A 23,718-nucleotide genomic window follows, 5' to 3' on the forward strand; every position below is an offset into this window, starting at 1 on the left:
CTCAGTCCAAGACCTCAACTCACCAAATTCTCATTGCCCTTCCCATTTCAAATGGTAGAAATCTGAGGACTCCAATGCTTCCATGAAGGACCCCCACAGGGGTGGCAGTGGTGACAGCTTGAGAAAAGGTCCAGATGACTGATTGTAGGCAGATACCACTCCTGACCTGTGGCTGAACTCGTTGGAGGTCTAAGTGTTGACTGGGTCCCCTCTAACGCTCCGTCACATGGACCACTCATGCAAACCCTCTGATCTGACTCAATGATGCTTGTGAAAATGTAACATATTTATATTTAGTTCTGTGCCACAAAATGTTTTGTGGCACTGAACGGTTTCTGGAAACGGAAAGAAATAGAAAAATTCTTTCTGAAAATAAAACACTGGATGTCTCTCATCATAAAGCCAGAGAGCTGTTTGTGTTTCACCCCGTTGCTCATTTGATCAGCTTTGTGTCCTACGTTAGCAGGCTGGACTCCCTTGTCTTGTTTTTGTTTCTTAGAACCAGAAGCTTTCACAGTTCCAGCTCTTGCCAAGATGAATTAACAAGATTATTGGCTGCTGGCCAGAAGATGTGTTTACGTGCGTTCTGTGACTTGTGCGTGCTTTGTTGGATTATGCAATACACGTAACTTGTTGGGCTTTAATGCAGAATGCTTTTGACTGCAAAGCAGGCATGCAGATTCAGAGCAGGCATGGTGCTGTAAACCAGGCCTGTGGGGTTGAGAGCTTGTTTCTGTTTATGTTCAACAGCCTTTAAGCTTACAGTGTCAGATCTGCAAAAGGCCTGGCCTCAGGGGCCTTGAAGTAACTAGTGTTTTCATTCCCCATGTCAAGGAATCCCAGCCATTCTGAATGCTTATTGGTGTCTAATTTGGTTTAGGTAGTTGTAAAGTTCTGGGTTTCTCAGGTTACTTCTGTCTGTTTTCATTGAATGGTGGTCATAATCAGAGGAATGTGGTAATCTGTTTCAGATTGGGAGCGAGCACTGGGACAGTCATGAACTCTGTGGCTATTCAACAGAAAACTCTTTGATATTGTTATTTTGATTGAATGAGCTGTGTTGCATTTTATTTTTTCTTGACTCCCTTCCAGCAAAGACAATTGGGATTCTGTCAGATATTAACCAACTGTAGAAGAGACTCCCAACATAAAAATTCCTTTCAAGTGTCTGTTTTGTGATTTATATTTTTTTCAAAGTGATCCAAATCAGAAACCCTCCTAGGGAAACTGGATTTGCCAAAAGCTTAGTTCTGCAAAGATTATCTGTGTTTTCCTAAATCAGCAGAGCTTTCATTTCCTTGCGAATGCCAGAGTGAAAGGAATCGCTGCTTCATAAGAAGGACTTTGGTCTAGACATGAAGGTTTCCCAAAGGGAAGGAAGTGAATAGGTGGAAAACAAAACCAGGGAGAGTTATGTGATTTTTGGTGAAACAATGTGAGCGACATTCCACTGAAAACGACAAAAGCAACACATTCCTCTTTTTAATTGAATACCCTTGTATGACCCAGCTACACGTTCAGATCCAGACTTTTCCAGCTCTAGATTTGTCCCTCCATTCAGGAATTTGATGTAAAAAAACATTTTTTAAATTGTTGCTGGTACCATCACAGCTGCCATTGTGTTACTTTCTTTATGTTTGATTTTATTTTATAATCAGACAAATATTCCAACTGTCAGTTCTTTATCACCTCTTTGAGGGAGTAGACCTGAGACTGATTTTGATTTAAAGCTGCAATAACTTCTTATAGTTTTATTTTACATATCTGTTAAAACTGTCATTATGTCCTGACAGTATAATATATAATCTTACTGGGAGTGGTGTATTTTGGCAGATGGCAGTAGGACTGCAGGGAGGAGCCAGAGGAGCTACTTTTTTTTTTTTTTTTTTTTTTTTTTTTTCAGATTATCCCGTATCATACTGTCAGGCTCTACTAACATAATTTTTGTATTAAAATTTTTGTCATTTTGTGTTTGGGTACATTGGTGTTCATTTAGAATCAGTATAGTCATTATCACACTAATTTTTAGATATTTGATACACTCGTATCCCAAACTGGAACAACTGAGCTACTGTCTAATTATTTTTCTTCTTAACCTGAGTAAGATGCTTTAGACATTTTCTCTGTTTCAAGAGTAGCTTAACACAAGGACAAATAAACACCAAATATGGCGTTATAGATATAATAAATATATGTTATAGATTCAGGACCTACATTTGGCCCTACTCGGTGTCACACAGCAGTCTGTTTTGTTTGTGGACCCTCCTGAATCCACAGAGACCCAAAAACCTGATAAAAGCACTCAGCCAGATACAAGTCTGCACTCTTCCCACAGCTGTGAAAATTAATGTAAAAGAAGCACTCAGGAAATTTAATCTTGCAATTGTTTTGGCTTCCTTAGCAGCAAACCGAAAGGAGTCTCTCCTTTACATGCAGAATAAATGGATCTTAAATGAGACTGGCCATGGAAGTCATTCGACAGCACACTCTTTGGAGCATGCCCCATCTTTTCATTATGTTTACTTTTTCTCTTAAAAGGCTTGACTTCATGTTAGACGTAAGAACCATTCATGAAATGTTCAATCACACCAGATAAACATTTTATGTTCTGGGTGGGGGGGAAAGAGACTGCAACAGTTTAAATTGGATACTGAAAAAAGCAAATTACTAAAAGACTTTCTTCAACAAATAAACATGTGTTTCCACATAGTCATGCCTTATGATCAGTTGTCAGGAAACTCTCATAGACTGACTTTGTCTCGGATGGTCTGAGCCTCTATTAACCGATAAATCCTCTGTCGCAACACATGATCCTGCTGCAGCCATTTGGTCAGGATGATTGCAGCTTATGTCAAGCTTGTTAGTGTTTAGAGCTGTTACACTGGAGGGGGCCGTGATATACAACTGTTGTGTTTGTGCTCATATCCAAGCCATTCTCTGATTTTCTCTGATTTTCTCCGGTGAGGATGAAGATGTGAGAAGAAAAATTGCAGCCCTTGTTTTGTAGTTTTCTGACAGGCCATGTGTCTTGTTCACACCGTGATCTGCAGCCCTTTTGGTGTTATAATTGAGTGACTCAATGTTGTTGTTCAATCTGTAGGCTGCGACTGGACGGTGCTTTGGTGACAAGGATTTCCGAGGAGGATTGGAGAACGGGATTCTGCTGTGCGAGTAAGTTTTTCTGCATTTGTTTAGCTCTTTATCTAAATATGATGATTATGACTATTTCTTTTTGTCTTTTTTCTATCTTTAACATAAGTCTGTGGGAAACATCTAGTTTATTAGTTAGCTATTTCTGGACCCCATCTTATCAATATGTTTTTTTTTAGATATCTGCTACATTTTGTTTTCTCTATCATTTTGTAAAAATGTGCATGGAGTTTTCAAAAAGTAGGCTAAATTGAGTATTAGTATGGGACCTGCCAGCATTGGTTTATTTATTTACCTTTTTTATGCAGGTAGATACAGTAACAAAGGCCTTTTATGAGGCACTTTTTTATTCCAAACAATCGTTTTTGGAGTTCTGGTATTGTTATAATTATCAGCCAGTTTTCTTATCTACACACCTACACAGCATTCATAGAGTACATAAACATCCTCCTCCTGCTGTTACTTCAAAGTTATTTTTAGAAGTGAACAATCCAGCAGGAAATCTCTAACTGGAGTAAGAACACGTTTTGGGCTAAGGGAATCAGAGCTCACTAGAAAAGTAAACTACAGTTCCTATAAGAAGTATTCACCCCATGGATGTTTTACACTTTTCAAATGTTTCTATAGTAAGATTTGACCTACTTGTTCAAGTTCTCGGTACTAGACTACTCCTTTAATGTCAAAGTAAAACTGATTTCAAGAAAGTAGTTACAATTAAATGAAAATATTAATAATAATAATAATAATAATTGATGCACTTTTAAAATCACTGACATACCTGTAAGAGTTAAAATGGCCCAGTCAAATTTAACCCTAAAATCTCACACTGAGGTTGCCTGAATTGGCAATTGAGGTTCAGGCAATTGGTGCTTGGAGTCTCATCCAGAGGGGAATGGAGGTCAGCTGGGTGCAGTGATTGTAGCATAAAGACACCAGAATCTGGAATGTCACAGGTTTTATGTTTAGTATTTTTACTTGTCATTTTGACATTAAATGTTTTTGTTTTTATTTGTTTTTCTTTACTCATTATGTCAATACCCTCTCCCTCCTTTCCTTCTGTATTTTATTGCTTATGGTTGATTTGTAAAAGAAATTAAAAGGGGAAAACATCCAGAGGATTATACAGGCACTGTATGGTACTTCTTCTCATATTGACTGCTGGAATGTGGTCGGCATAACAGGTCTGCTACCTAATACAGTTTAACCAGGAGAGGGGGCTTTCCTTTTACAGGGAAGGGTCATTACAGTGTTTCCTCTGATGAAAACAGACACAAAAGTTGAAACATAAGACAGGGAGGGAGAGCCAGCACCGTAAAGCTATTTCTTCATAGATGTTAGGAATGTACTATAGTTTGCCCCAGAGAAAAGATTGCTTCTTGTGTGATGAGAGATTGCAAAAGAACAAAAAAAAAGAAAGTTTATCCTCTGCATTTATGTAAGTCTCTGTGGTACAAAATATATGCTATCCACCATTGGCTTCCTACCACAGTGCAAATCCCCGTTAGGTTTGAATATGTGTGTGCATGGTTGTTTGTCCTGTGTGTGTTTGTGTTGCCCTGTGATGGACTGCCTGTCCAGGGTGTAGCCCGTTTCTCGCCCGATCACAACTGGATATAGTTCAGGAGCACTGTAAGGATTAGCAGGTACAGAGCATGGAGGGATGGATGGTAGACATAAACAAGTTAGTATGTAATCACAGAGTGAAAAGAAAATGAAACTGGGATTTTACATTATCACAAGTGCAAACCTACTTAGACAGAACTGCCTAGCTATGATTTAAACATAGATCAAAAGTTGAATGCTTTTCAGATTAATGCATGCTTGTGTTAGAATGGCCCAGTCAAATTTAACCCTAAAATCTCACACTTGAGAAGTGCGCTATTTGACAAAGATTTGGTGAAATTGTTAATGTTCGAGATGTTCAAACCTAAACCTGTCAGATGTACCTGAAAAGACTGTAGCTGTGACTGGACTGAAAGTCAGAAATGTGCGCTCCACAACTTTCAGATTTGTGTTTGTAAAATATTTTAAAATCTATGTATACTTTCCCTTCAACTTCATAACTATTCTTCACTGTGTGTTGGTCTTTTACATAAAATTCTGCAAAAATTTACAGGAAAAAGTTCAAACTGAGTGAATATTTTTGTAAAGCATTATAACTCTACAGGTACATTTTCATTTGCCGTCTGACATTTTTCTGTTACAAAAGCTCAAGAAAACTCAATAGTCTTGTTATAATGCAACATAGGACACATTGAGTTTAAAGCAACATCCTCTGTCTTGATTTATGCCAGTATTTTTAATTAGCAAACACCCTTGAATAGATTTAATTAACAAATTGTAAAGTCCATTATTCCTTTTATATCTGGTCACTATATGCAGCCAGAGCTCCTTCATGGACGAAAATAACTATATTTCCTCAAAACACTTCTAAGTTATGTCTGATTCTGAACATGTTGGAGTTTGAAATTATTGTGTGGTGTGGTAACCAAAGTGGGATGAATAATATGTTCCCACTAAGAAACATCTGTACCTTTTTAAAACGTATGGTAGTCAGAGTTCAAATTTTACAACAGTTTTATGAGTTTGACCTTCTTAATCCACTAAGTTCAAAGGTGAAAAGGAGAAGCGCAGAGCCTGTTGCCTGATTTAGGGTCTTTATCTTTATCAATCTTCAAGAAGGCAGTATGAGGCCTTGAGGTTGTTTGCACAGATTCTTTGTTCTCAACATTTGAGCTCTTTTAATCACAACTTGCTTTCAGCTCCAGTTTCAAGTTGGGATTCTACTTTCTCTAAATTCACTTGAAGATCCACATTGATTACTCTGTTTTTTTGTTTTTTTCATGAGGTTACTGAGCTCCATTAGACCTGGCTTGGTAAAGAAAATTAACCGACTGCCAACACCAATAGCTGGCCTGGTAAGTTCTTCTCTTTTATATTCAAATTTATGTTTTTATTTGTTTTTCTTTACTCATGAACTTAGAACAACCTCTGGGCATGCCTGCATGTTTCCCCATACTTCTGGTAGCTATTTGTCATCTTTATCATAATGCCTAAATATGTGTAAGCCCTCATTTTCTGCTTCTGTTAATTTAATATAATCTCCGGTAATTGGTTGTCTAAAGATAAGATTTTCTGTTTTCTGTCATCCTATTATATCATGTCAAGAAAGTGCAAAATATATTTTGTGACTGGGTAAAAAAGATTTGTTTGGCTGTTTGGGACAATGGATTGAATAAAAGTCAACACACTCCTGCTAAAATGTGAGGTTTTAGTAGTGTACAAAACTGAGACTAAAATTAATCATTTCAAAATGTGTTTTCTACTTCAGCGTCACATATATTTTGTATTATTCAACTGCACACATGTAAAAATAAAATAGCTGCTATAACTTGGCTGCATGAGTTGAAAACCCTTAAACTAACAATTTTGAAACAAATTTTATTTCAGTTTTTTTGAGAACATGCTGTACCTACCAATAGTTATGCATAATCTGAATAACCATAAATAAACTTTTTTCATTCTCAACCTTTTACGTTAATCCATCATTTACATAGTTCATTAAATTTGAAAATGTACTAAAATTCTCAGCATTAGATATGCGAGAGCTGCACAATATGTCACAAATTTAAAACAATATTTCTGTAAACAATGATGTTAATGATGTTACATAGGCAGTATGGACATATCTCTGAACCATTCACAGTATATAAATAGACATCAGTATTTTTCAAGAAAAACTAACTCAAACCTGACAACCTCTAGGCAAACAGGCAAACACACAGTAGTTTAAGCTCTCTGTGTCGTTTCATGCTGTATCATGAAGGGATGAGGTTGAAAAATGATGCATGTTTGTCCATTTTTGAAGCATTGTAAAGTGAACCACTGGCTTCAAAAGGAGTTGCATTTTAAGCTACCAGGAGTGCAGTAAGCTTTAAACTACAGGTGAATAATGTCAGGTTCCATCTGATGACAAAAAATAAATCTAGTCATGCATGACAGCAAATCCTCATTCAGAAAGTTCTTCACTAAATCAAACTATCAATAAACATCCTGTCTGCTAACAACCTGAATCAATACATCAGTTTGTAAAAAGCCAGTTTTACACTGTCTTTATTTAACCAGAATACCTCTTTCATTCCATACTGGCAGAGAAGTTTCTTTTTTCAGAAATATGAATATTACATGTTGTTGTCTGTGGTTGCTCTGGTTACTCTGAGGAATTCTCAGTTTGAGTCTCTCTTTGAATGAGAGCTTGTGAATTGAAGTATATCTCAACCCTGATAGTTTTCAGCTGAGTCTAGTCAAATACAGTAGAGTTCTTTCATTATGACCTGTGACCTTGATTTGAATGAAGCAGCCATTCAAGACCGACGCTCACAAATAAACAGAGACTGATAGCTGATAGCATAGGAGCTCAACTTACACTTTATTTTAAAAGCCTGCTTTTAATTTTAAAGCGATGCCAATGGTTGCTTTCAAGAAAATTATAAGAGTTAGTTTGGATGAAATTTGGACCACAACTGTTTACATTACTACATTAGTAAAAGCAATTTTCTTCAGGTTTTGCCTCAGTATTTTAATCAGGCTGAAACCTGGACTTTGATTGAACCTTTTCAACACCTTGTTTCTTTCCTTTTTCAGCCCTTCACTTTTGCTACACTGTTTAAAATAATTGTCATGCAGATGGTGCAACTGTTCCAAGATGTAGCAGTCAGATATATCTTGCACTTTATCCTATAAGACACGCATATATGGAGGAGTTTACTTTCGACTCAGTGACTGCAAGGGGGCCATGTCCTTTGGCTGCAAACCTCAAGCATGCTTCTAGGTGTTACTATAAAGCATTTTTAGGTTTTTGATATGCATAAAATATGTTATTCCAGAATTCTAGTATTCAGGTACATCCACACCTGGATACCAGGTATAGTTCTATTCTTTTCTTTTAGGAAGATAAGACTTCTCCTTCTTTCAGTTGGGACATACTTGTTCAGTGTTTTTTTATTTTTTTCTGTTTTATTATCCTGTCATAAAATTGTACAGTTAGCATGCTAACTCTGGCCTTTAGAGTTTACCATGTAGGTACTTGATATGGAGGGTTCCCAGTTTGACATCAAGGTGAATTTGCTGGGCAAATGCAGATCAATGAACTGTAGCAATATCTTGCAATATTGTTTTAATTCTTCCAAACACTAAATTTTAATGTGATGGAGTAAAAAATGAAATATTGTCAATGAAGTTATAGATCCAAACCTCTGTAACTCACATATAAGGGTTGCTTGTTGAATTTGTCAGGATTTAAAAAGAGGCATTGTAATTAAAACATGTTAGTTCTATGATAAACCTTAGAACTTAGAGAATCATGGTTGAATCCAACATGTCCAGGGTGGGTGGATATATCTTCTTGTCTAAGTTGCTGCTAGTGAGTCTTTTCTGGATTTTCACAAGCAGTACTTTACCATCTTAAAGTCAAAAATGACTAAAATTAGGAGAAAAAAAGAACAATCACTTATCAGTGCAGGAAATTTGGGTGTAGGTGTGCTGTGCTTTGCAAGACAATCCTTTATATTATTTTTATCTTGGGTGGGAGGTTTTCTGCCTACCCAAACTTTCAACACAGAGTTTGAATTAATCAAGATTACTGACTCTTACATAACATTTAAAGTTATTCTAATCATTTTATTTTGTTAAATGCATCTTTTTAAAAATATATTGTTATATCTGAAGCACAAATCACTGAAGCATAAAACAACATTATGAAGAAAACATCCAATCATTTACAGTAGTTGACTACACAATTACAAGACCAGAAAAACAGGAATTAACCATTACTAATTGGCCTAAAGGGACAATAAACAATCGACTGGAAAGACATGTTTACATAAGTAATTTGACATAAAAAATAATGTTAAAAGAACACTACACCTTCGAGGGATTTTTATGTCTGAACAAGCGCTCCCTTTATTCTCTCTGAGTTTCATAATTCTGTTGCTTTTGCACACTTTTCTCCTTTGTCTTGGCTGTGATTTTAGAGGTGAGAAACACATAAACAAGGAGTTTGTTGTTATCTGCCCCATCGTAATAAAACACAGTCCTCCCCCCTTCCTCTTCCTGTTTGGAGACTAATGGGAAAATAAGTCTCTGTGGGGTTTAGACAGTTTTGTAATTAGAACAACCACCTCCTGGCTTTGGCAGTTTGACCTCTGTGACCACGGTGGCTGTTTCTAGCTTACTATGAATTCTCTTGTGTTTTTCAGTGTAATTATACATTTCAGCAAGTGATCCCCTTCCAAGATAATGAGCAGTACTTCTCATTTTCAAAAAGCATTCCTCGCCAGTCATGTAGGTTATTTAAAGCTGGTATTTTTACAATAATGACGCAAATGGCAAGATCAGTTTTAAATTCCAGCTAACCTGATTTTTATTAAAAATGTGTGCTTTTTGGGGCGCAGTGGGCAGAGCGCGAGACCCATGTACAGCCTCTGTCCTCGAGTCGCTGTCATGGGTTCGAGTCACAGCCCACTGACTTTAGCCGCAAGCCTTCTCCCTCTCTCATAATCCACTTTCTATCTGCTGTGAAATACAAGCCAATAAAGCCAAAAACACCTATAAAAAAATGTTTGTTTTTCTGACAAGAACTATTAGAATTGAGCATTAGATGCCTTGCTTTATTTTATGTATCATTGTCTGTCAGAAACAAAATTCTTGGTTCATCTGAAATTATTTGTCTTTCTGCCAGGTCTAATAATCTTAAATTATATGGTGTGTCATTTTGCTATACAGGAAGTCTGACTTGGTTTCCATTATTTTATCATATTGTTTGAGTTCTACTGACTGTCCTTAAGGTTAATATTTTTAGTTTTTTACTCAAGTAACCAAAACGTTTTGTTGACCTTCGACCTTACAGACTTTCTACAAACGTATTCAGCTGTCACTCATCTGTGTGGGTAGATGCCCAGTTTCCTGCCTCCTGTCTTACAAAACAACCAGCTCAAATAGGGGCCCATAATTTGGTGCTTTGTCTGATTTTGTTATTTTTAAGCCCAGTGAGCCCTGATATGCAGATCAGAGGTCATTGTTGATCTTACTTTCTGGGAGAGAATTTGTTTATCATGTTAAATATTCCAAACTGCCTATTGAAAGTGAAATAAACTGAAGATTTCTGTCAATATGTTAAAAATATTGCAAAGGGATATTTTTATAATGATTCAATGGATTTATTTATTATGTTTACATTTGTCTTTCATGCAAGGTAAGGAAAAGTTTAACAGCCTTATTCAACCAGGTGATTGACGGTGTGTAGCAACAGGTGGGGGAAGGGCATATGCGCAACTCTGAATGCAGCAGGAGAAAACGGGTTTCTCCAACATTTCTGTGCATCTGATTAGAAGGACTTGAAGCCAACAGAGCAGGATGATGGCTGTGCTGATACTCTAAAAAAAATAATAATAATTTTCTTTGCAATGCAGTTGATCCCAGCTTTGGTGGGCCCTTTCTGAAGTTAAACTGGTTGAAGAAACTGCTGAGTCCTTTTGCGGAGAGATGTGCGTGTGTGTGTGTGTATGCGTGTGTGTGTGTGTGTGTATCAATCTGTGGGTGGGGTTCCCCCACCAGGAGAGCACAGATGGCCCCGTCCCAGAAACACAGGAAGCTGCAGGGTGGGTTTGGAGGCAATGTTTTGCTCCAAGTGCAAAAGGACCGTGAGAACAAGTGTTTTCCATGCTGTGCTTATGTTTGCAGCCATGCCAGTGTAGAAAACTAAAATAAATATCCTTTTGCTCAAGGTTTTGCTGCAAATCCCAAAGGGTGCACTTAGATCCACTTTTTCATATAAGACATGAATAATCTCATGTCATAGATGAATATGATCATATAAGAGGGAAATGGGGCTTAGGTGAAGAGGAAATGGTGACACCCTGAGAGGGAAAGAGAGGGAAGGGCTTTAGTTGCAGCCCTCTGAAACAAACACAAAGAGAGTTAGCAAGAGAGAGGGGGAGAACCTGGGAACATGAGAGAACTTGACTCGGGTTGCATCCAACAAAGACATTGTCAGAGCATACACAGGGGAAGAGCGAAGGACTGCAACGATCGGGGCAGTGTGAAATCTAAGCAATGGAAGAGAGGAATGAGCAGTGAGAAAGGGGGGCCTGATGACAGATTATAAGGTTGAAAATATTTTTCTCAAACCAGAAGCTGAAGAGTGAAAGTTGGTGGAATCTAAAAAAGATGTCCAAAACTTGGGCATAAATCCTGGTGGTGTCACCTTTCATTCAACAGGTATCCAGATTTTCATTCTTACCAGAGACAGATGGCTTGTTTGGCTTAAAGATGCAGAAAACTTCAGATTTTTATTATAACTTTGATGTTAAACTCATCTGGCTGGCCTGAAATCTCAAAAAGCTTTTTCATGTATTTATGCTCAGGAAATGCTAATATTGACCCGATTGCAGTCATGAGCTACTCTTGAACATTGCAGTTTATTTTTATTACTAAGACAGACTATTTTGGGCAGTTATTGCATGCTTTGGTTTTAACCTGCCGTTTGTTTCCTTTCTGCACAGGACAACCTGAGTGTTTTTCTGCGAGGTTGTGAGGAGTTAGGACTTAAAGGCTCGCAGCTGTTTGACCCAGGAGACCTGCAGGACACATCTACACGTCCTGCTGCCAAGTAAGACTCAAAGCTTCACTGTTATCTTTCCTGCTAGGCCCTACAATTTCTCAATTTTTTGTTCCAGAACCAGTCATCTTAGATTAAACTAGCTGAGGGACATTTAGTTTATCTTATTTTATTATTTTTTTTTTACAAAAAGACACTTGACTTGTGTAAGCATCCATTAAGGAATGTACATGATGAGCAATGTATTGGAATCACTGGAAATTATGTGGAAAATACTTTAAATTAAATGAATCTTGTATAGCAGTTGTATAGTCATATATTTAGTAGGAGGAAAATACAAATTTGAGAAATTATTGTTTTTAACTAATGCATTTGGTGCATTAGTTCTTCTTCTAGATTTAATGCTATTTTCAGTTTACAGGAAATTATTTATCAGAAGAATTTGTATGCCAGTCGTCTTTATTTTTTATAACTTGATCAAAGTTTCTAGGCACTTCTGATTAGCAATTTTTGATCTTTTTGTTTCAGAATAGGTAAACACATAAAATATCTCCAAAGCTTATTGTTTGATTAATCCGGACCAGTCTACAAAACAGGTTTTTTATGCTACCTGCATGACAAAAGGTTATTTGGGGAACATGACTGAAATTTACTGTCGAAAACACATTAAGATGTAAAATTTGATGAATGCCATTTAGAATTGACCTGAAACTACGCACTTTGGTCAAATTAAACTACAATTGAGCTTTTCAGCAACAGTATTGGTTTCATATGAAATCATATGTGCAACAATGGATAAATATATGAAAAAGAATCTGTGATGCTGTGAGGTTGTTTGTCTTTCAACGGCCTGAGAGGCGCGGTAAGATGCAAGGCATCATGGATCTCTGCAGTACCGGAAGATTTTAAAATAAACATCTGCTGGCCTCTGCCAGGAAACTCCGAATGAGGCATCACTGGATCTTTCAGCAGCATGAGGATCAAAAACAGATAGCCAGTTCAACAATAAGTGTTGTGCAAAGCTTAAACTGCAGAGATGCAAATAATTCTTCCACCAGTGATTTTCACAGCATAATTATTTTTTTATATAATAATTAATTAATGTGTTAATATAATAGAAATTAAAAGGTGTTTCGACTATCTTACTGCAATAAAACAATTTCATCTTAAATTTTTATACGTCTTTGCAAGGGATGCCTACAAATGTTTCTGTAACAGGAAATGAGTTGAAATCATAGAATAAATGTTTTGACGTCTTAACTGGCCGAACCTTTGATCTTTACCTCAAATATCCTCTCATTCTGAGATGTGTGGTTACTCTTCCATTCTTTCAGATTATGTTTCAAACTTTTCACAAAATCTCTAGAGGACAGTATAAACTCTGGGGTCAAATATTAACTACAATTTTAAACTTCTGTCTCTAATCTAGCATAAAAAGACGGTGCATATGCACTGTAGTTACTTTTGAAATTGTATTTATTACCATAAACCATTGGAAATAGCACAGGGTCACTAGAACAATAACACTTCATTTTCCTCTCTGGTCTGACTTAATGCTGCAGACTTCCTTTATTTATTTATTTTTAGTTTTACAGAATTGATAAATTGGCCAGGCATAAGGAGGCTTATTCCCAGAATGAGTCCTCCAGTGTAGACGGTGTTCCTGAAGTTTTTTAAGGAGCAAATCTTTCTTGGATTTTATTGGCTTAGCATACCCAGGTCGAGTTCTTTTCAGCTGCAGGTAACAAGAAACTACCATTTCTTGTCTTGCCATCAACATTTTTAAGCACATTTTGAAGTATCGCATTAGAAAAGGCTGATAAAAAAGCAAGATTCAAAATAACTTCCTGAATTTTGCAAAAAATATTAATATGCTCATTTGAAGTGGTTTTTGATTTCTATAGAAGAGTTAATGCACCAAAGGTAAGATGGAAGTGCATGTGCTCTATGATTCTTTCTCATCCACTGGCGTATCTGTGAGTCTACTGAGGCACAAAACTCAGAAATTGCTCAAAGTCTAAACCTGGAAGTGTGAAGGGCGGCTTCTCTCAGATTTGAGATGTGTGACCCATGTTAGTTTGCAGCCTCTCCATCTTGTTTGTTACAGCCAAACGTACGGTCAACATCTGATGAAATTATGTTTTGCGTAGCCTGGTTGATTCTCTCCAAACCAGTAATTTATATTTTCTTTTTTGTGTCATTTTAAAAGTTTGTGTGTTTTAAAACTCACACAAACTTGAATTTATCAGACAGGGTTGCTTCACACAGAGGCAAACCTTTTCTATAACCACAAACTGTGGAGTTATTTACGAGGAAAAAGTCAATAATTTAGTTTTATCTTGAATTGTTTTTGAAAAACAACTAGAACTTTCTGACTTTGGATCTCTGCTGACTGTATTTTGTGCTCATTCTCACTTGATTGCAGCAAAATCAGATTTTCCAATATGGCAGTAAGCAGTCGCAGCCGTTCAAACTGAAATTGAGCCAGTTCGGGTCACAATCTGCAAAATCAATACATCATTGATATAGGACTAGTTTCTGTTGTTGCTGTTAAATGTGGAATGAGTTATTTATTTTAATCAGCTATATACAGACTGAAAGCCACAGAGCACTTCAGCTGTATGTCAACAGAAAGCTTTTGTTAAACACTGATTGTGCTTTTCTTTCCTCGTCTCGTGCTGTCAGTCAGCCTGCATTAGACAATCATGCAGTTCACAGCAACATAAATTAGTAAAAGGCAGTTAATGGAAGTTTGGACAAGCCTGTCAATGCAGAAACAATGGCATGTCTGTTTGACACAACTGGTCTCTGTCAACATATAACAAAAGGCTTTGCATCACTCACTCAGCCATGACTCCTGCTTTGTTGCTTGGTAACAAAACCAAGAACATGTTATGGTTTATACATGTAGTGTAAGTGTTTGTGTGAATGTGCAGGTGTCTCTCAGTGTGCTTTGCATACTCTGTTCTAATGCTAAATGTGTTTAACAGGGTTTCATTCACAGAAGGGCTTAGGAAGCTGCTTCTGCAGATCAGATGAGAGGATAAGTGCTAATCTTAGCTGGTGTCGGGAGCAGCTGCTTTAGGGATTTTGTCAGGACCAGGGAATCTCTGTATGTGTAGAAACTAATGTTTACATAGGTTTTATAACGAAACATGTTTGTAAATGTCATTTTTTTCATTATTTAGAGATATTTACGTCCACATGGCTGTAGCAATCCATTGTCGGTTTGTATTTTACCAATAGTATAAAGATGAATAACTCATATTTTTACTTTACACATTTTCTAAACAAACTTATTTCATATAAAATTATACTAATAAATAACAATAGTAATTTCTAATTTGAAATCAGACCTGATGTGCTTTTACTTTTATACAAACTAATAGGGTCTTGTTTAGAATTGATAGATTTGTCTTTTTGAAAGTTCTGCGCATATTTGTGTGAGTAAAGAACTTCTTGTTAGCTGCAGCTGAAAGACACTCAACCTGGGTATGCAAAGCTAGTAAAATCCAAGTAAGATTTGTTCCTTAGGAAACTTCAGGAACACCGGCTACACTGGGGGACACATTCTGGGAAAAAGGATCCTTATGCCTGGCTAATTTATCAATTCTGTAAAACTTAAAAAAAAACAAAAAACAATGGAGGTTTGCAGCATTAAGTCAGATCTGAGAGGAAACTGAGGTGTCATTGTTCCAGTGACCCTGTGCTATTTCCAGTGGTTATGTAACCTTGTGTTGTTCAGGATACTGTTTTCTTGTCCTTCAGTGAGAGGAGACACACTGCTTCACTGAGGAAACTGAGCTAGAATTTAATTTTCTGTAAAAAGACATTTGATCAAAGAGCTGGAAAGATGCAGCAGAAAATTTCAGTCTTGGAAATTATTCATAATAGAGTGAACATGGAGTGTGTAAAATGTACAAAATATGTGACCCTTTTGTGTGAATATTCTTATTAATTCTCTAGATCACATCTTATTAATTTACAAACACCTAACTGAAAAAACACATTCGGATGCATGATAAAATGTGCTTAAAGAGAAAAATTATATGCAGAAAGTATTGTTTGCCTTTTTAATAACAGAACTAAAGGAAATTAAAAACTCTACATCTCTGAAACATTGTTCAATTTTGACATTTCTCCATAAAATCCCTGACTGACAGGTGAAAAGGGACATAATGTAACGGATGTATTCTGTAACTGTAGCCTCTATGTGAGCTAATGTCTTGTGGAATGTGAATTATTGGTGCATCATCTGAGTAATGGCAGAGAAGAAGCAGCTTGTCCTCATGTGTTTGACTGACAGAGAAGCAGGTTGAACAAAAGAAGAAGTGTTTATGGATCATTCCCTGCAGCTACTTCTCCTTCCTCATCACCTTCAATCGCACTATTTGTTTCTTTGGTCTCTGGGAAACTCAAATACCTGCTATTTAGGTGTCAGTTACCTGCTGAGTGAGTTTGACCATGGAGCTTACTTAGAAACATACTCATAACATAGGAATTTGGTTATATTGCTGCAACCCAGTATTCATCTTTAAAGTTATGGTTTGCTTTTTTTTTTTTTTCTACCTCAAGCATGAAATGAACCTCTGTCTTCTGCAATTTCTTAACCCTTTGTAACTTGTGCATCTTTATTATTTTATGTGTGTTGTTGCAATTATTCATGTGTTGCAACAACACACAAAAACATAAATTTTGAAAAATGTTAATTATGGAGAAATTACAATAAAATCTTAAAATTTAGCATTTTCAATAGTTTCATATTTATTATGTTTGTTTTCATTTGGGATAATATAAAGATGCTTTTAGTATTTTTAGTAGGACTAATGATATTTAACTCTAATACTGATCAAACTGATCAAACCCATTTAAGACATGAGCCAATATAAAGTTCCAGTTTAATACTTTATTAAAGTTTTTATTAAATAGTATATCAAAATTATTTTAAACTTGGAAGCAAGTTGGAAGCTTTAACATGTAGTAGAAACAACACCAGTGTTGTTCAGGATGCTGAATGTTGCATTTATTTTTTCTGTTATCTCAAATGCTCATAATAATGAAATAAGTAAATGTGTTCTTTCTTCTCTCTGCACCGGTGCCCCAACTGAAAAATATTGTCAGCATCACTTTGTAGAGCTTATGTACGATAAATTCACTGATCAAAAAAGAGATTTTTCAGCCATTCAACAGAGTTAAAGTAAGGCTAATTAATTAATTACAAATTAGTCAGTATACCAAACAATTAAAATCAACCTAGATTAATGTTTGACCTTTTTACAGATAGAAGATTTTAGCACATTCATCTAAGAAGAGATTTTCTGCACATTTTAAGATTTTTTTTCACTTAACCTAAAGTCTAACAAGGACATTTGGCTGACTTAGAGAAAAGTATTTCCTGGAGGTAAATGACTAATGTGAGGCATTCTTGTTCATAATAGAGCTGATCAAACTGAAACAATCTGATTCTGATCATTAGCAATTTATCTGAGTATTTATCTATTATTTCACACTTCTTGATTAAAACTGAAAAACAGTAGAAGGCAGTACATTAGTCCTGCCTGAAATCTGTGGAACCTATATTCCAATGTCTAACATTTCTCTATCTTTTTCTTCAGGGGAAGCGACTGCAGCCGAAGGCTCAAGAATGTAAGTGTTGCCATTGGATTAGATTGTTATAATTTGTTTGTGAGCTAAATGCATGATTGGTTTTGAAACCCGTGTTTTGACACACTGTCTGTTTGGACTGCTGTTACTATCTTTGTTTCCATCTTCCTTTTCTGTTGAGTCTAATTAGGTTTGTTCAATTTCATGGAGTTACTGTCTGTCTTGTTAGAAAACATTTCTCTCCTGCAGAAACAGGATTTTATTACCCTTATTTTCTGTGTTTATTATCTGCTCCAACATAGCTCTTTTTTTAATGGCACTTTAAGAAGCAGAAGGTGCTGTGCTAGCCCTGCCCACTCTGCAGTCGGAGCAGTTCCACTCGTTCTCCGTCCCTTCACTCTCTCTGTGATGCTGGTGTGCACTGAGCAAGTTCATGTGTGTGCCGTTGCAGAGCTCACCTCTCCTGTTGGCTCATTTAGCTGACTAAACACATTGAGTCTCTGCTGTGTTAGCCAGCATTTACAGCTGCAGAGGAAATGAGGAAATTGCCAGTCGGTGATGCTTTAGCTGGGATCTGCTTGTGTGACGTGCACTGTGGATTTGCCTTGCACACTGAAGACTGAAGACTAGGATTGGACAGAGGCTATCTCTGCAGCGCATCAAATATTAAGAGGTGAAGAAACTGCTGTGAGAAGAATCTGCTGATGTAGACATAAACCTGTTTAGCAAACAGATTTGATGTTACTTTGAAAAGAGGCTTCCTGGAGGAGTGGAATATTGCTGTAATGGTTATGTGCTTATTAAGCAGGAGAAGATGTGAACAGCCAGTAGCATGTTTTTTGTTTCTTTGTATTGGAAACCACACTTAGTGTTGGTTAAAACATAAGTACTCATGTGAATAGTTGTTCACATCCTAGTTATTTTTTTTGTTTTTGTTTTTTGGTGCTTGGCAACCGTATCTTTCCACTAGATCCTCGTTGACAGGCCATATGTCACAGCAGACAGCTGCTGAAACTGATGAGATAAAGTAAGTGTGACACACTTCTCTATCTGAGGCCTCTTGTTGATTTTTGCTGCCACTCAAAACTCCACTAAACAAATGTTTCCTTTCACCTGGTGCTTCTCAGCGCTGATGTCAAAGCTTTGGTTTGACACAGTTGTCAGCTTGTTGGTTTGGTATTTTTTGTGTAAATAGTGCTGGAACAGACATACAGTGTTTTCCACTATAGTTTTGTATTTCGGATCAATGTGGATCTATTTAGAGTTCAATAGTGAGCATGTGGAACACGTTTGGTGGCGACCTACATTCACTGGAGATGTGCCCATTATGCTGGTGACACTGGAGTGCTGCACTTTGCAGCTAAGAGAGCTACATGATGCTTGTGATAAGGTTTAAAGGTCATTGCTTCTCACAAGTTTTCCTTTTCTGTTGCGTTCATGGTTTTAGATTATGGTAGTTGGGTAGACAATGAAATTCACTACCAAAATGGAGAAATGTATAAATCAATGAAAATAAATCAGAACAGCAGCAAAATAATGCAGCCAAATGTCATCAAAGACAAAGCCAACCTGTCCAAGATGGAAACCAGTGGTATTATAGGCTCCTACCCCAATTTGAGTGACAGAATTTATTGTGCAGTTTTATGGAGATGATCACCAAAACCAAGATTTTAAAAATATCACTTCTTAAGCTTTTACTTAGTCCATTTACTGATATTATGTTCTCCATGAGTGCCACTAAGTACTTCTGACCTGTTACTCAAAATAAAGAAGTCACTGCATTTAAAGTTCACTCAGGATCACAGCAAGCGACTTGTTTGGCGTCATGCTTCCCTCCGATCAGCAGGCCCAACCCTTTGCTCGTCCTCTCTGTATATTTGAATGGCAGAAGCTGTTTACATTGACGGTGCAACTGCAATTACCACATTAAGCCTGGCTGAGCCTTCTTATCAAAGCTGTCCCGGTGGAGTGCAGGTTGACATGGACACTGTAAATATAGCTGGAATCACCCTCCCCACAGTGCTAAAGGTGCAGCACTGTGTGATGTCAGCCTCAGTCTGTACATTCTGCATTTTACACATTAAGCTGACTGCAAAGAAACTTCCAATGAGTGCTATAAGCTTTGTTTCCTATTTCACACTCAGTGGATCCTTCGATCATTGGGTTTCAAATGATTCAACTAAATAGCAGAGTAATCCAGCTGCTTGTTCTGTAATGTTTCTGTAGTCTAAGAGAGGCAAAACTGACCCAATGATTTATTCAGTAAATCACAGTGGCCAATTCAAAGGTCAGTATATGAATCAGAGAGATGTGTGTGTGACTTACATGAACTGCTGAAACAGTACGTTTGTTGATCATTTTAACAAATCTACAGTGGAAAAATATAAATTATTTATAGTAAATATATTTGACTCATTTGATATCTGCCAAGAGGAGAGGACTAAAAGCTCTGTTGGTTTGATCAGGCATATCAATCTGTTGTATTTAATGTTCGTTCCATGTTTACCATCATCCCAACAAACCAAATGTCACTTGAGTTTTGTGATAATTTTATCCATTTCTGCCCCGCAGGTTTTAATCACCATCTACTGGCTCGGCCGTGCTGCCAACAGCTGCACCTCCTACAACGGGCCCACGCTGGACCTAAAAGAGTTTGAGGGCTTGCTGTCACAAATGCGAAAGGTCTTTAAAGTCATATTTCAATGAAAAAATATATTTTCAGTATTTTATTACATTAATATATTATTTATCTCAGTATGAGAAATTGTACTTCTAACCAGTATGGCCAGAAATGAGACACAAACAGTCTCTGCTTTGTCACTTGATCAGGAATCAGTAAGGGAATGTTTTTGGACGTCCTGATGTCAGGAAATATTTGAGAAATGATCTCAGAGAGATGATAGCATCATCCACCTGAGGTCCAGACATGACCTTTATAAACTAGATTCCTGTGGAAATCCTGCTGTTGCTGTCCAGAAGGACGGAATAATGTTGGAACTGGTTTAACAAATCTTTCTGTGACAATCATTAATAGCCATGATGTCACCCTACACAAAATTTCTTCCACATTGTCACATCATTTCACTGTCTAATAAACAGATAAGTTACTGCCAAGTCAGGGGAATTAGCTTACCAGATGTTCATATGTTGCATATGGACAAAACAAAACCTTTTTTTCCCCAATAAATAAAATACTGGAATAACAGGGGAGTTCAATAAAGCTGCAAAATCCATTCATTTTTGATTGGCAACACATTATACTCAGTGTTTCCATTATTTATTAATGATGAGTGAAAAGCCTGAAGCAGGTGAATCTGACTGTACCAGAAGAAAAGAAGCCCTTATATCCCTGGTCATTCTTATATGACCAAAACAAATAAAGAATATGTCACTGTCGAACACAATTCCCACCCACTGTGGAACATTCAAGAATACAGAGATTTATGCAAGGCTGGAGAAGCTATAGCAAAGTGTTATGGGGTCAGGAAAAGGAAGCCATTTGGTTGACAGGAAAGGTCTTTCTCCACCTTCCATTAGTACCAAAGACACATTTCAGCTGTCGGCAGAAAAAGGGGAAGGTCACTAAGGCGAAGAGAGAGTAATGAGAAAGGATGTAGGCAGAAGATAATGAGGATATTTTGAAAAGGTTGTTGACTAAACAGATGTGGGAGGACTGTGGAGTTATCTGAGAGGTTTCAAAGTCTAAAGTGCAACATTTAGATGCTGGATTTCTTTCAATAAATTGGATTAAATTATATTTGTTTAACCCTTTTTTTTTTAGTTCACATTTTAGAAACCAAAAAATCTGATTGTGTTTTTCCCATTTCCTCATAATGCAGGAGGCAGAGGCGGCAGAAAGTCCTCAACGCAGCATTCGGGACAGTGGCTACATCGACTGCTGGGACTCTGAACGCAGTGACTCGCTCTCCCCGCCACGCCACGGACGCGAAGATTCATTCGACAGCCTGGACTCCTTCGGTTCGCGCTCGCAGCAGACTCCGTCGCCGGATGTCCTGGTCCCACGCGGCAGCAGTGATGGTAGGATCCATCTATATTCATAGTGGAATCTGTCTTGGCACTACCACAGAAGCTAAGTCTTCCTTATCTCCTCTTCTGGGGCAAATACTTGTATGTATATGGCACATAGCAACCCAAATGTCAAAGCAGCTTTTATTGTTTTTGCTGAAATTACACAATGTGTTAGAAAGTTCTTCAGGTTTTTATGATGCCAAACTTAACCATCTGCTGCAGTTAACAGTTGTTCACTGCTACACTGTTTGTTAATTAGTGCCTTTTAAAGTTTAACAGCAGCTTATAAAAGCCTGCAGTAGTAGTCATGATGTTATTTCCATTGCTAAACTGCATGAGTGACAATTCAAAGCAACACTTAGCATCCTGTTTGTTTCTCCTTCTGGGAAGAGCAAAGGGAAATCCTGCTATCAGACTCTAGTTCTAAATATGCCATACTTGTTGATAAGTTTAACTAACAAAAAAATACACACCATTTCCATCAAGTAAAAAAAAAGAATAGGAGGTTTGTAGTCTTACAAATTTAAAGGCAAAAAATGACACACAGAAATCCTCAATCAATATGAGAGATAACATTTTTATTCTGTTAGGTTGCTGCAGTAAACCTCATTGCTAGACTGCTCTGAAGAATTATCTCAAGGATTTTACTGCACAAGTTTCTTCCAATCAATTTCTCTGAGCATGAAGCTCATGGTGATTTCTTATTCTGTCAAGCACATTCCCCAACACCAGAGTTTAAAAATGTTGTGATTACTGATGCTGTACAGGGAAGCAGAATTTGTCCCTGAAAAACTGTATGAAATTACTTTACCTAGTGAGAGCTGTGTAACAGGTATTAGAATGCTAGGCATATTTTATCAAAAACTTTCTATGTTCATTAACACACAAATATTCAAAAATGTACACGTGATTGAATAAAAACTAACAAAGTGACTAGAAGAAGAAAAGCATACATCTGTGATCACCCAGTTGCATGAATCCTTGACTCACACTGTGAACAAATGCATCCATTTACCAACATCCATACAAACGTGCCAGGTTTTCCTACCATGACCTTCAGACAAAGCCCTTGCTTTATTCATCTATGAAAATTAACTTCACCCTGAGTAATTAGGGGGCAGATGGAAGAGTTTAATTCATTCTTTGAATGAAATTCAATATTGACAACATGGTTTTGTCTCTGCCAACTTTGATATGGCTCTGATACATGAGACTGTCTTTGGGGAGTTTACATAATACAGTTTTATCTAATTCCCGCATATTAATCATAGAAAATCTATTCAGTTAAGCAATTAAAACTTATGCTCTGAACAAATATTTAAAATCTGAAAAACAAAGATTTGATCCCTGGTTACATTATATTTAATATTTGTGCATATTTCTGAATGCAGAGTTTTTCACTCTTGCTAAAATAGTAAATTTGCGTTGCATAACGGAAATGGATATTAATAACCAATTTTTGCCTGCTATAAATGCAGCTCATAGCACAGACAAAATTAATAATCATCATTTGATTCCATATCATCGGTCTTAGTTGTGGAAAGTTCTATCACTCTGTGGACTTTCCATCATTTCAGTTTCTATATTTAACACACTGCACCCCTTTACTCTTTTGTGGGAGTTTGTAGATGATATTTGTTATAAGGTACAGTGTAGTAATGACACATGAAACATTTTCCCTTAAGCCTCAGTGTTACCATATCTACAGAGAGCACATCATCCCATGAAAACATATGTTACCCCTTAAAAATGGATTTACGTGGATGAAAGAGACACCCATGTTTTCTATTGCTGGGTTAAGAGTCATAACCAAATCACTCACAGTTGGAAGTGTGGATGTCTCCAGGCCTTTTTGGTTGGAGCTTCATCTGTTTCAGACCAGAACTTTTCACAACCGTAATGTGACGTTGATTTCCACTAACAGACATGGCTGCTTCCATATGTTTCTGATCAGAAATAAAGGACTATTTTATGGTTCAAATCTGGTTGAAAGTTTTGTGTTTTAGTTAGGAAATGTTTACACTGAGTCATAGCTCACAGTGAACAACTCGGAGTGAAGAGACAGTGGCACAAGTTTGTCTAAGCTATCCATTTTACACGACTTATCGATTGGAGAGGTTTTCAAAATAAATTAACAAATGAAAGAGGAACCTTCTGGTATGCCAGGAGTAAATTACTGGAATTACACATGTGGCTGTTTCTAAGAACCTGATTTTCATTCCTCTCCTCTGTGTATTATTAGAGGATCGAATTAGGACATATTTCAGAGGAATTTACCCCACACATTAGGGAAAGTCCATGAGCAGTGCACTTCTGCA

The 23,718-nt window shown here is 37.0% G+C and overlaps 1 protein-coding gene across 10 annotated transcripts in view; it reads left to right on the plus strand.

Annotated features, from left to right (window-relative positions):
- LOC122836714 (LIM and calponin homology domains-containing protein 1-like) overlaps positions 1 to 23,718 on the plus strand; it is a 68,652-nt gene that overhangs the window by 22,815 nt on the left and 22,119 nt on the right. For 8 of the 10 annotated variants that reach the window (XM_044126489.1, XM_044126493.1, XM_044126491.1 and 5 more), the window contains 6 exons: positions 3,101 to 3,171; positions 5,999 to 6,068; positions 11,712 to 11,818; positions 17,383 to 17,413; positions 19,943 to 20,053; positions 21,211 to 21,409. In XM_044126489.1, the coding sequence (XP_043982424.1) occupies positions 3,101 to 3,171; positions 5,999 to 6,068; positions 11,712 to 11,818; positions 17,383 to 17,413; positions 19,943 to 20,053; positions 21,211 to 21,409 (589 nt within the window). Of the gene's footprint in view, positions 1 to 3,100; positions 3,172 to 5,998; positions 6,069 to 11,196; positions 11,428 to 11,711; positions 11,819 to 17,382; positions 17,414 to 17,849; positions 18,045 to 19,942; positions 20,054 to 21,210; positions 21,410 to 23,718 lie in introns of those variants that run through there. The other 2 variants (XM_044126498.1, XM_044126499.1) reach the window with 2 other exon arrangements.

Source organism: Gambusia affinis, linkage group LG09 (genome assembly GCF_019740435.1).
Source record: "Gambusia affinis linkage group LG09, SWU_Gaff_1.0, whole genome shotgun sequence".
Lineage (NCBI taxonomy): Eukaryota > Metazoa > Chordata > Actinopteri > Cyprinodontiformes > Poeciliidae > Gambusia > Gambusia affinis.